This window comes from Stegastes partitus, unplaced genomic scaffold (assembly GCF_000690725.1).
Source record: "Stegastes partitus isolate 25-593 unplaced genomic scaffold, Stegastes_partitus-1.0.2 Scaffold543, whole genome shotgun sequence".
NCBI classification, from domain to species: domain Eukaryota; kingdom Metazoa; phylum Chordata; class Actinopteri; family Pomacentridae; genus Stegastes; species Stegastes partitus.
The window spans coordinates 147,145-160,383 of record NW_007578274.1 but is presented as its reverse complement, the minus strand read 5'-3'; the positions used below and the strand labels follow the sequence as shown (position 1 = coordinate 160,383).

At 43.0% G+C, this 13,239-nt stretch overlaps 2 protein-coding genes across 2 annotated transcripts; both read left to right on the top strand.

Annotated features, from left to right (window-relative positions):
• The first annotated feature begins 1,797 nt into the window (after positions 1-1,797).
• Positions 1,798-3,396, top strand: ccno (cyclin O). Its single transcript, XM_008288150.1, has 3 exons — positions 1,798-2,127; positions 2,507-2,692; positions 2,785-3,396. The coding sequence occupies exons 1-3, from the start codon at positions 1,798-1,800 to the stop codon at positions 3,394-3,396; spliced, it is 1,128 nt and encodes a 375-aa protein (XP_008286372.1).
• A 1,701-nt stretch (positions 3,397-5,097) lies between these two features.
• mcidas (multiciliate differentiation and DNA synthesis associated cell cycle protein) lies at positions 5,098-7,079 on the top strand. The gene is made up of 6 exons (XM_008288149.1): positions 5,098-5,164; positions 5,272-5,351; positions 5,811-5,871; positions 5,991-6,208; positions 6,423-6,533; positions 6,648-7,079. Exons 1-6 carry the CDS (start codon positions 5,098-5,100, stop codon positions 7,077-7,079), a joined length of 969 nt encoding a protein of 322 aa, XP_008286371.1.
• Positions 7,080-13,239: the final 6,160 nt, after the last annotated feature.

The following is a 13,239-nucleotide window of genomic DNA, read 5'->3' as shown; positions in this document are numbered from 1 at the left end:
GTTTTATCATTTACAAGGTCCTTACATTACTTCATTGCTGTTTTTGATGTGGGCTCTTATGCACAACCAAATGACTGGATCACATTTTGGCTCTTTTTACTGAACCTGGAAAATCAGCTGTATACACCTGCAACCCGGAATAACTCTTCAAAGTCTGACTCATTTTTATTCTTGGGGCAATTCAGGGTTTTAGCTTCACCTGTTAATTTAGTTACAGCTGCTCTACTTTTAGACGATTCCTTTGCTTTCAATCTTAAATGTTTTGTTTTTTTTATTTTAATTCAAGGTTTGTATTTGTGTGCCTACATCTTTGATTTTGCTGCTTTGTAAATGAGGCCTCCATATCTCCAGTGTAGTCTGAGTTTAATACAATTTAAATCTGTAAGTTATATTTAGAAAACAAAAACATTGGATACAGTTTGTAATAGATGAGGGGAAAATTAACAATTGAGACCAAAAACGTTTTGTACCAAGACTGCAAACATTTTTGTCTGCTGTTAAGTTGAATGTAATAATAATATTTCTAATAATAATAATTAAGGTGCTACTTCTCTTTGCTCAACATCTCATCATCTACACTGTTTATTGGTCATGTTCCATCTCCACACCTTCAGTCTGCACTCTTTTGATAACACTGGGTTACAAAAAAATACTTTTTTGAAGGTGGCTAGGATATTTTTTTAAAAACTGATTTCTGACATTTTTGTGACACTGAATCCAAAAATGAAATCTGCTTTTCTCTATCAGGTCAGGTTTTTATGTCAACTTGATTTTTAAAAAATCGATTTTGCCACTGAATCGATGACATTTTTTTACATTAGTGATTGATTTGTTTTAGTATTTCTCATATGAAATCAGATTTTAGAGAAAAATTCATTTTCTAATCCTTTTAATGAGCTAAATGATCCAGAAGTTGATGAGCGTAAACATCTGTAGAGGTAAATACAAGTAAATTGAATGTTTCATCAAATCAAAATTTTGACCTCATTGAGCAAAACCGATGTGATGTTTGGATTCAGCTCATTGCAATTGTCCAAAATCAGCTCAAAAAACTTTGACACCAGAATGGGTTCAGACCAGTGTAATCTGTATGAATGTGAACATCAATATATCTGCACCCTCAGTATTCTTCTAAACAATCCTACAGTTTTATGGTTCTTATTTAAATTTAACTTCAATTCTTCACTCTTCAACATTTTGTTTTTGCTTCTGCTTTGCTCTATTACAGTTATTTTTATTCTTAGTTACTTTTATTTTACTCTAGAATTATTGTTGCACCTATTGTGTAAACTATACCTGGTAATAAATCTGGTTCTGATAATATGAGGGTCTGTGGAGGAATAAGTTTCAGCCTCAAGTGCTCATTTGAGGAACTGCAGTTTGTGGCACATCATCTTTCAGCGGTTTCCCTTTTGGTAAGCTCAGTGTATACTTTTTTTGTGTGTACTTTTACTTAAGTAGACATTACACTAAGTACAGATTGCTTATAAACTGCAAACCAACTTTTCAACATTTGTCTGATCAACTATAAATCTGTATTCAGTCATTTATTCCCAGGACCACTACTCTATAAAATCTCATTTGTTTAGCTTTGAGATTTCAGTCTCAGTCATGAGGGTGATTCAGATGACAGGTCGACGTCTGGGGGTTGTTTGGCTTCGGTTGCCAGGGGCGACAGGAGAGAAGGTGAAGCTGCACGAGCGGGGAAGACCCCGGGAAAAGTGACGTCAGCAGACGGAGCTCCCCTCTCCATCCCATAATGAACATCGGCCTCAGTAACACTGAGCAGCTGCAGGGATGGTGTCGTTAGTGGACGGGGAGCGTGAAAGCGGCCGCAAAAAGAGACGCACAAACTGCGCATCTCCTCCAGCAGCTGCGCTCACAGCGGCTGAGCAGCGGCGGACGGACCGGCACCGGAAACAGACGCTCATGTCCAGACTGAGCGACTCCGGCTTCGAGGAAGACCTGATAAGTTTCCCGGCTCAGGCAGACTCGTCAGACGAACCGGAGACTGCAGCGGGACACCGGTCCACCTGGTACCTGCAGTACGGAGACGTCGGGTTCAGGATCCAGAGGGAGAAGGAGGCGCAGTTTCACCTCTGTGAAAGCCTCGCAGGACAGCCTCAGGTAGGACATGACACACTTCATACAGAGTTATCATTAGACTACACGGATATAGAAGTAAAACAGCAGAATTATGGAAATATGTTTTGTTTTTTTTACTTTTGCATGAATCAGACTTCTCTTCTGTACCTCTTTCTACTTAATTAGCCCACACTAAATAAAGAAAACAGTTATTTTGTGGAGTATCTTTGCTAATTTACAGATAAAGTGGGGACAGAATATAATCAGTAGTAAATATCCCCAAACTGTAAACAGAATCCACATCAAATCTGTATTTTTCATTCATTTATGTTTGATAAAGTTAAACTATTTTAATCAGACATCAGATATTTGTGGCCTTTGAAGGACATTGTTTGTATATTAACAGCTGAAACGTTTGCAGTTGACAGCAGAGGCTCGGTGTAAGCTGGTCAGCTGGCTCATCCCCGTGCACAAACATTTCCGTCTGTCCTTCGAGTGCTGCTGCCTGGCGGTGAACATCATGGACAGGTTTCTGGCCTCCATGCCGGTCGCTGCCGACTGCTTCCAGCTCCTGGGCGTCACTGCGCTCCTCCTCGCCAGCAAACAGGTCCGACTCTGAGCGTGGTGAGAAGCAGATTGCTTGTACGTTTGATGGGATTCATCCAGTATAACCAGCTTTCTCCTCTGTGCCCTCTGCAGGTGGAGGTGTGCTCTCCACAGATCAGCCATCTCCTGTCGCTGTGCTGTGATGCTTTCACTAAAGAGCAGCTCTGCAGACTGGAGTGCCTCATCCTCCTCCGCCTTAACTTCCGCCTCGCTGCTCCCACTCTGGCCTTTTTTCTCGACTTTTACACCAACTGCATCGAGGCCGCCCAGCTTGGGACTGAGACCACAAGTGGTGACGGCTTTGTGGGAATGAATTCGGACACCAGAAGGCCCAGGCGGTGCAGCAACCTCGCGCAAAAGGTGTGCGAGTTGAGTCTGGCAGACTACGCTTTCAACAAATACCCACCGTCTCTGACCGCCAGCTGTGCGCTGACGTTAGCCAGCGAGTTACTGAGAAATGAACAAGATCCTGCGACCCTCCAGTTTCACCAAGACCAGTGGGACGCTCCATGTACACAACCAGGCTCTGGCCAACCGTCTGAAAACTCTGAGCCTTGGGAGGGCGACCGTTTGGCCACAAAGGACCGACTCCTGCCTGCAGGAGAAAAGAGTTCCAACCACAACCTGGCACAGGAATGCAAAGACAACCTGAAGCTGCTGGTGTCCCTAAACCAGGAGACGCTGGAGGCCATGTCCACCATGTGAAGTGTACCATTAACATTCAAATCCCCTCTTCTTGGTTACTTTCTAGAGGTTATTTAATCAAGTGGAGGCCTTTTAAGGGTTCAGAGGAAGGTGATGACTGGATGTCTGTTTTTATGCAAACCTCATGTATACCTCATATACAGTCAGTGGATGGTTTACAGCTTAGTATTATTTATTTGTAGCATGTATATCAAAGTATAATATAATTTTATCTTGAAGTCATTTGTTCTGTATCTGCACTGATTTGCTTCACTTTTGTAATCTCTCCAATGAAGGATCTGAACGATGTGCTGTAATTAACTGATCTGAAATAAACGATCAAAAAGTGTTTTGTCTCTGAACTATTATGTATGAGCTCATAATTAAATGTAATCTGGTGTTTAATCACGTGATCTCTGAGTCTGTCAGGTGTCAGAATGTCTTCATCACATCAGGAAGGAATCTTTAAATTTGACAAAAAGCAAATAAACTCTGTCTGTGCTGAACGTTTTCACTGGAGTTTGTCACAGCAGAAGTGTCTTTACAGCAATGACAGCTCCATTTCACATGCTGCAAACTGCACCAGATAAACCCATTCAAGCAGCAGGTAGCACATAATTTTTGATCCACTAAATGGCTCCAGTCAGAGATATGAGAGCGCAGTGAAGCTGGATAACAGCAGAAATAAATAGGAGGAGCACAAATTCTTGCTGCCTACAGACTCTTGAGCTTGTTTGCCTGAAGGCCAGTACACCAACGCGCTCTGTTTACCGCTGGCTGTTATATTTGTAACCGAACTGTGCCAACACAGTCTGGCCCATTGAGGGGCTTTATCTGATAATCCATTACGCGTGGCAGCTCGACCTGCTGACACCGTGTCGACCACACAGGTGCATTCAGCGTTAAGTAGACTCGCTCTTGTTTGTTTACTAATCGAGGCATTTGTCACCAGTGTTGACTGAGCTGTCTGCTGTAATTACCCTTTTCCTTTTTCCACTCGGCTTGAAATGTTGCAACAAGCCTTCTCCCAACTGAAGCTGATATTTTACGCACAGTCGGATAGAAATTACGCACAGGCTGATCTGGTCACAAAATCACTGCCCCAAATAAAAAAGTTGAAGTGACAACAACAAAATATATAATAAAAGACAAGCAACTACGAAAGTGTTGCGTTTAAAGAGATACTCCATGATTTAGTGAGTTTATTGGAGTGAGTGTCTACCGATGCAACCTTCACCGCTCAGCCTCTGGCGCAGGGAGTATTTGCCCTCAGGTTGGAGGGAGGGCAGCTCTGAGGCAGAGAGCACCTGCTGCAATGGCGCCGTTACGCGCGGTACCGCTTTTACACCTCACACTAAAACCGTTAGTCTGCACCAGTTTAATCTCCGAGGACGCTGTGGCTCCCTGGAGACCGAATCAGTGCATCTGATTGGGTCGAAAGTATGAAACCGCGGCAGAGAGAGACACAGACCGGGAGAATGTCGGCTATATCAGCTCTAAATCACATCATGTCACCACAGTTCTGCAAACAGAACCGAAGTGGTGGAGATGCAAAGAGACAGGAAGGCGTTTGGGGCGATTTGCCCCAACCAGAGGGGGCAACGAGGGAGGAGAGCTGTAGGGAGCAGTAAGGTATGAAATCTCTAATTTTACAAAGACGCACAATAAAAAAAAACAACTCTGTGCTGTTGATAAAACAATCATTTCTTCTCGCAGGGTGCAATGCTGGTGCCAAGAAGCAGCAGCCCGGTCACTGTGTACGTGGAGCTCCCCTGCATCATTGAACAAGGTGTGCGCATCTCTGAGGTTTGGTTGAGCTTCATGCACAACCTAAGAAAGTATCTGCAAATCAGCAGACTGCCTTAATCCTCCAGTTACGCTGTTATTGTGTTGTAGCTTTGTCCACAATTGCCTGGGATGATTTGGAGGACTGTGCGTCTGTGGTGAGGCAGGAGAGGAACTCCATCGGCTCCCAGGTGAGAATAAAAAAACATCAAATGAGAAATGTACTTTTTTTTATTTATTTCGGCCTCTTTTTTTGTTGTTGTTTTTCATGTAAATCTTTAGAGCAGAAGATCTGATGCGGTGGCAGATCTGCAGCTCTGCATCACTCTGTTAATGTTTGACACGGTGTGCTGGAATCCTGCACGAATGGCATCTTAGTTTACTCATGACACACAGCAGACTAATTGGTCGGACCTCACAAGTTTTTTTCTTTTCCCTACGAGCTGCCTCTCTGGCACAGATCACCGTGAGCTCATTAGGCTCCACTGAAGGTCCACAGAGATGAGCACTATGACATATTCTGCTTTTAAGCCTCGTTGCCCTGTTTGGTCCTGGTGGCAGTTTCAGGTAGAGCTGTGGTGATTCTTTGTCAGTGGAGGATTTAAAACTCATCCATATATGTGCTAACTGTCAGTTTTATTCTCAAACAGGTGAATGAATCTGATCCAGATGACCAAGACTTTGGAGATTATGCTCTGGACTTCATGGCAGGTGAGAAACCGTTGTGTTGAGAGGCTGCTGCTGCTGCTGCTGTATCATCATTCTCATCATCCTCCACTGACGGGATTCTCTAAAGTCCTGCATCTCTGGCTGCTTCGTGTCCTTTGCAGATTCTCCTGCCACGCTGGAGAGCAGTCTGTCTCCGGCTGAGCTGGTACCGTTTCAGGGATGTGTCATACCGCCGCTCACCCCTCAGCGGGACTTCTCTCCAGAGCACAGTCTGGTGGACTCATCCACAGAAACAGGCAACCAGGATGGAGCTCCCTGGAGGGACATGGCCCAGTGCCATGGCAGGGCTCTGGGACACTCCATAGCAGCCAATGAACAGGTGAAGAATCTTTTCATCTTGTCTTGATGGCTTCGGTACACACGATAGGACAATATTGATTTGTGCTGTAATCAATCTAAATTATTCAGAAGTTGTGTTGTTGATGTTGTCAGTCACTCAGTTTCTAAACTCATGGATTGTACATGAATTAGTTATGTCAGAAAGAAGGAATGGACTCAGAAGCATGACTGAACTCATTTTGCTTGGCCTGCAGCTCCATGAGACTCTGCACAGACAACAGGAGGCGATCGACTCCCTTGAAGAGAGGAACATTCACCTCAGGCAGCTGGCCAGTCGAGCCAAACACCTGGCATTGGTGCTCGAGGTAAGAACTTGACTGAGACGTGATAAATAGAAGAATAGAAAACACAGCTTCTTACACTTACGTTGTCAGAACTTATGTGTAACATTTATTTCTGCTTTTATTCTTTTCTTTCAGAAGCTGATGACAGTCAGAGACCCCAGTGGCAGAGAACCAGCGATGCCTTGCGGCGATAAACCCTCCCTGAGTCCCTGTAAGCGGCAGCGCCTGGACGAAGGCTATGAAACAGAGTCCGGTGACTCGGTGGAGGACATGCTGAGGGACGTCAGCACTCGCTGCAACGCCGTCCTGCACGGCACCGCCGCAGCACCGGGGCTGCAGCAGGAATCAGAGACCATACGCATGTTCGGTGCGTTCTCAGGCCTGCAGACGACCAAAGACAGCAGCGTGACTGTTGACGGAGCCGAGGCTGAGAGCGTGTCATCCTTCAGAACCTCCGTTAGGGAACACTGCACCATAAGGACTCAGGTCTTCCCTCATGGACACGCTTTTACCTCCAGGTCTCAGCAAGGTGGATACCGCTTCCGCTGGGTTCCCAAGCACAGCTGAACCCAGAGATGAGCACGTGAAGCTGCAGCCGTCATGTGGTTCTGATTAATGACGTGAAGGAGCCACGAGACGGGGAGGAAGTGTGGGTGGGCGTCAGCTGTTAATGCTTAACTGATAATCTATAGTGATATCTGTAAATGATTCAGTGATGTCTTCCTCAGGTAGCCTGTGAGCTAATCAGTCAGGAGTGGTGCTGGACAAAGGAAACGACACTGCCGGCCTGTTGTTTACGCTGTGTTTCTGTTTACATGCATCTCACTGCACATTTCTGTTACAACAAATAAAAGTTTTTCTAAAAGGTGTAAAAAAGAAAGTGGTGTTTTTTTCTTTGCAGCTTACGTGGAAAAGTTTTTCAGCAGAACAGGAGGCTCGTGTGACGTTTAGGCGAATGGAAAGAAACTAAGTTCAGCGTGAACTCTGCTTGTTTGAGCAGTGAAGCCACAGTAACCCCATGACCCGCTCATAGAAGCTCAGACGTCCTTCCCTTTTGTCTGTGGTCTGAAAAAAAAGGCCCTGAGTCACTGCAGCCAACATCCTTGTTTATATCCTTTTTGGAACTTTACACAGATTTTCTGTTTGTCCTGCTGCGTGATGCATCGATCTCCTGAACAGACCTGCTGGCCTCATAAACAGCGTCCCCAGTGGAGAAACATGATTTGAGGTGCTGTGTCCAGAAAACTTTTAATCTGATATTTTAAAGCTGGATAAGAAAACCAAAAAGAGGAAACAGAACAAGGAGGAGACGAGCTTATCTCAGGAGGATGTGACCTCCTGACCTTTCGGTATCTGTAATCTGCCTTCGACCTCGCTGTTGAGCTCTGTGGCTGTAAAGAGTGGACGAGGGGAGCAGGTCCACGGGACAATGTCACATCTCAGGGCAGCACCTGTTTAAACTCCCCCAAACCTGGGCCTGTTTACTTTGGGGCAGTGAAGGCAACACAGCTCAGCTGAGGACATTTTACAGTTGTGCTGCTGCTGTCATGATCCGTTAAAGCCGATGACCTGATAGTAGGAGAGACGTCTGATTGACACAGGCCTGTTTGTTTGTTTGAGTTGCATCCCAACAGGAAGTTATTCATGCAAACTAATAGACAATTAGCAGGCGTTTAGAAGGCTGTGATTTGGATCAAGACTCCAGAAATAAAATAAATCTTTGCAAGAATACTAAATAAATGCACGTTTCAGTGTTTATTATGGCACAGATATAAACTATTTAACCTGTGTTGGCTTCTGCAAGGATTATATGTCATAACAAGGACCCACCAACACAGAGAAGGATGGTTAGGAGATCGTACGGCTGCTACCAAACAGCATCTTTATGAACCGTGTGCATGCATCTGGCAACACCTGCTGCAAAAGTGCATGAAAAAGAAGAGTTGTGCAATAAAAAAAAAATGTGGAAAAAAACACACTTTAGCAGCAAACACTGCAAAACTGCAGCTTGATTTAGTAGATTTGTGTTTAGTCTAACCTCTGATTTGCCCTTTTGTTGATAGCTTGTTTTTATTTTTAAATAAAACCTTCTGAACTCTTGAAGGAAGTGGGAGGCCTGTGCAGGATTCACACACGGACCGACCAAACACTTCACCACTTGAACTGCCAACGTGCATCCATCAGGACGCTTCTTGTCAAACCTTCAGCTCCTCGTAAAAACCGCACAAACCCTCCTGCAGGCGGCACCGAGCCGCTCCGACCAGCAGCACCAGAGCAGGCGAGGCTTTGTCTGAGCCGCTGGTTGTGACACATTTGACCGGTTAAGCTGCCGCCAAACTGCGGGGGGCGATGCGGGAGGGGAAAGGAAAATACAGACACAATGAGTTTCTAAGGTGACCGAAGGCAAACCTGGAGGGAGGCTGCAGCCCAGACCAGAGTCCAGCGGGAAAAGAAAAGAAAGAAATCATGTGTTGTTCCTGTGGAGGTGCGAGGACCTCTGGGAAATATGATTTGGTCAGAGTCAGGATTTTGCTTTATTTTTTATTAGCAGGTTGATTTGATTCAATAAATGAGGAAAACAGCACAATTAAGACAAATGCAAAAAGCATACAATTAGTTTAGTTTCCTATTTTCCCTGTTTATTCCCATATTCAGACACTTTTATTCTTTAGTGCATTTTAATCCTCAGTAAATGTTTCTCTCTGTTGTGCATTTTGTGCTTTTTAGTATTTATTTAGTATATTTTTCTTATTTATTTGTATTTGTGGTGGTCACTTTATTCTTTCTGCAACAACAGAACATCCCCTTAGAGATCAATAAAGTATTTCTATTCTATTCTATTAAGCTGAAATTTATTCATATTTAAATTTACTTGAAGCAAAAAAACAAAATAAAAGTCTAACTCTTGTTATTTTGTGATTGAAGTTGATCTAATGATGGATTCATGTTATATCCTGTCAGGGAATTTACGAATAAGCAAAATGCAAATCTCAGACCTGCAGCCTTTCTCTAAATATTTCAAGGATTCAAGGATTCAAGGAACTTTATTTGTCACGCCAGCTCACATAAATAATAAGTTCAATAAAACAAGAGCAAAATAAAAGTAAAATACAGCAATAAAAGTGTATTAAACTATAATAGGTGGTTCTGTGTTGGATGAGCACCAGGTTAAAGTGTTCCTGGTGGTTCTCATGCAGCCTGCTCCTCTCTCCGCTGCTGCACCTGTTCGGGCTCCAGCTCGAGGTGTGAGCGCATATGTTGGTGGCAGGTGGCCGGAACGCGCCTTTCTGCGCACTTAGCGCCACACAGCTCCTCATTAAGCGCTTTAACGCGCGCATGTTGCTCCTGAACCCGCAAAAAAACCCCACAGTGACTGTTACCTGAAGACCTGCTACACGAGAAATCCCGCAGTGTTTATTGAAATAAACTCAGCTAATCTGGTAGAGTCATCGATGAGCTGGTTTTATTTACACACTCTCCACCGGGTTAGAACAGCTTTAGGAAGTTTTCACCACTTAATTAAATGCGTGAGTCTAATAAAAATCTGATAAACTTTGGGGTGACGTGAAAGTGTTTGTAGAAGCAACAACTTAGATTTAAAATTAAATTTAAGTTGTATAGTTTAGATTTTGTACAGATTTTCCTGTTTTGTTTCCTCACAAACATCCAGTAAAATGACAGAAAACAAACAAACAATAAAACCATTTTACAAACACAAAGTCATTCTTTTGCATCATTTGACTGTAAAATGATTTTTATTGAAATTAAATCAGTCAAAATGTCTTTATTTTGCAGATATTTTCTGTTATTAAAAATGAAAATGATGCATATTTAGGATTAAAAATTGGTAAATAACTTTTTGCTTTTTGAACATCCAGCTCCTCTGTTTTTACAGATATTAATTCTTTTGTTTTTACAGCATGTAGCTGTAAAATCATATTTACAGTATTTAAAACCCCTAAAATATCCTTATCTACAGATATTTGCCATATTGCTTCATTCATTCATTCATTTATAACATTTAATAAAATATATTTTTAAATAATACATCCCAAATGTTAGCTTATTTTTTCTTCACTTAAAGAAGTCTCTGAGTTAATATAATTTTAATTAAGTTATTTTTGTAAGTGCCACCATAAATCATATTATTATTTAATCTAATTTAAGATCCAAAAATAGTTAGAAAATTTACACGTTTTTGTGTAATTTGGACTCACTTTTAAAACAACAACCACTAGAATCAACTTTATTCTAAATCCTGTCAACCTGCATTTGTGCTCACCATGTTTTACTGTTTTACTGTTTGACTGTATTCTTCATAATTAATTTAAACAGTTAATCCCTGTGTGATTCATTACAAAACTCAATGACTGGTTAATAAAGTGTTTAAACACTACAGTGAACTGCAGACACATGGCATAAATATTAATAATAATATGTCTTTAAACTTCACAATCACAGTCATCATAATATATATCTAAGAAAAAAATCTTTAACTTAAAAAGAAAGGCCAACATCAGGACATCAGTGTGAAGTTAGAAGTGATTGTTCTTATTTTTGGCTCCAAAATAAAGCATCAGATTAGAATTTTTTTTAATTATATTTCTGAAAAAAACAGAAAACTGCTGTTAGAATTTGGGTCCATTCTTTAATTTTTATTTTTTACAGTAATTTATTACAGAGCAGAGCTGCTGAAATTATTGTTGCATTTTGTTATGTCACTTAACATGATTGAATTAGCCTGTTTATAATATTTTATATCTCATTTTTAAAAAATGATTTACGGTCATTTGTGAAACATTTTCGTTTATATTTATTTTCATTTTTACTAATTGTAAGTGATCGCATATCATCCAACCATCATCAGGTTGTTCCTTCCAGAAAAGTTCCATCATTTCTGTTATTTCTGAGTCTGTCAGTCCTCTGATTAACTAACATCCAGAAATGCAGGTTCGGTTCGTCCTGGATCAGTCCGGACCTGCTCACTCTGCCGCCTCCACCTTTAAAACATTACCGCGTTGCTCTTTTTCGTTTCTTTTACTGTTCAAGCTCATTTGTCTCCAGTGGAAACCAGGACGCGGAGGGAATCCCTGAACACAAGAAGAACCTCCTTAACTAAACACAGCTGAGCGCCAATAGCAGGACGCAGGACGCCGCTTCCCGCTCCGCTGTGCGCCTGCGGACCGTATTTAGGTGGAGGAGCACCGACAGCACAGGAGGAGGAGGAGGAGGAGGCGACAGGTGCAGCAGGCATGGAGCGGCCACAGTCCTCAGGCAGGCTGGGAGCAGAGACAGAGGAGGTTTTACCCAAATAAATGGAGGAGAAGGTGAAAGTAAGGAGCTGGAACTCACACCAATGGGTGAGTAAATGATGTTAAAGTAGAAAAAGTTAGAAGATGGAGTTTAGTTGGTGTGTTGCTGCTGCTGCTGCTTCTAGGCAACCACTTCCAAACACAGACTGGTTCCTCTCTGGGTTCATACCAACCACAACAGGCCCATAGAACAACAGCTTTTAACTCTAATCCTGCTCAAACGGTCCTCGTGTTGCTGCTTAAAGTGATAATTCTGGTTCTCTGCTTGTTTCCATGATCAGGAGGATGCAGAGAGACTTCACAGGAAAGAGGAGGCACCGTCCCTCAGAGGTAGGAGACATCAGATCTGCTTTAAAACGCTTTTTAAACGCTCTGAAGGTGCAGCCGTGTGATCGGGTGGCGTCGGTGTGGCAGTGTCCTGCTGCAGGCTGTTATCTGATGGACAGCTGGCAGCAGCACTCCTCACTGCTGCTGCCCACTGACCCCAGACCTGCCGTACAGCGCCTTCAATTCTCTGTAAATGTGAAGTCAAGTTGTGAACAAGAAAAGCTTTGCATAGTGATAGAGCTCATCAGATCAACTCAGTCAAATCCTGCATTTGCATCGACAGAAGATGTGACTCCAGGTTGCTTCAGAACAAACCTGCTCGTGAATTAACTGAGAATCACTCGAGGGTTTAGCAGAAAGTTAAATTATAAGCTGCTGCTCAGGTGTGTCCAATAAAACATCAGGAGCTCCTTCAGTTGCAGGAGGCCGATCCAGCTGATCTAGTGAAGGTGAAGGTCGCAGAGAGACAGTTAACCTGTTTGGATTGTTGGTAGGAGGAAAACAAACTACAGGAAGGTTTCTTCTGACAGGAACCAAACCAAAGATCCTCTGAACCAGGTCCGAGGCCTGAGAGCTGTGACCGGTCGGGAGGCAGTGTAATGTTAGCTGACGTGTCCTCTGCCAGCTCACACTGCTCTGCTACCTGAACGGTTACGTTTCCCCGCATGCTTACACCTGCACATGGCAGACGTAAAGGCACCATGTTGGTTAAAAAAAGAAGCTTATTTTTAAATGTTTAGTCACTTTGCAGATGTGAGGAGGAGGTTTATGTTGAGGTAGGGGCTGTCCAGGTTTCAGTGTTGGAGCTTATACCACAAACAGCTTTAAAAACAGACTAATCATAAGCCAGGTGGTTTAGTTTCTCAGCTGTCTGACTGTGGGTGGCTGGAAGGCAGTGTCTTGTTAGCTGGTTGGCTCCTGGTGTGCCAGCTTACCTGCTGCTGCCCTCCGACTGCCCACCAGAGCCACAACAGGATGGGACTCATGGTTCATGTACATCTGATTGTAAAACTTTGAGCAGCCTGTTTTTAAACCATTCAGACTGAGAAGACGACACAGAAACAGGCGTGTTTATGTCGGATAGAAAA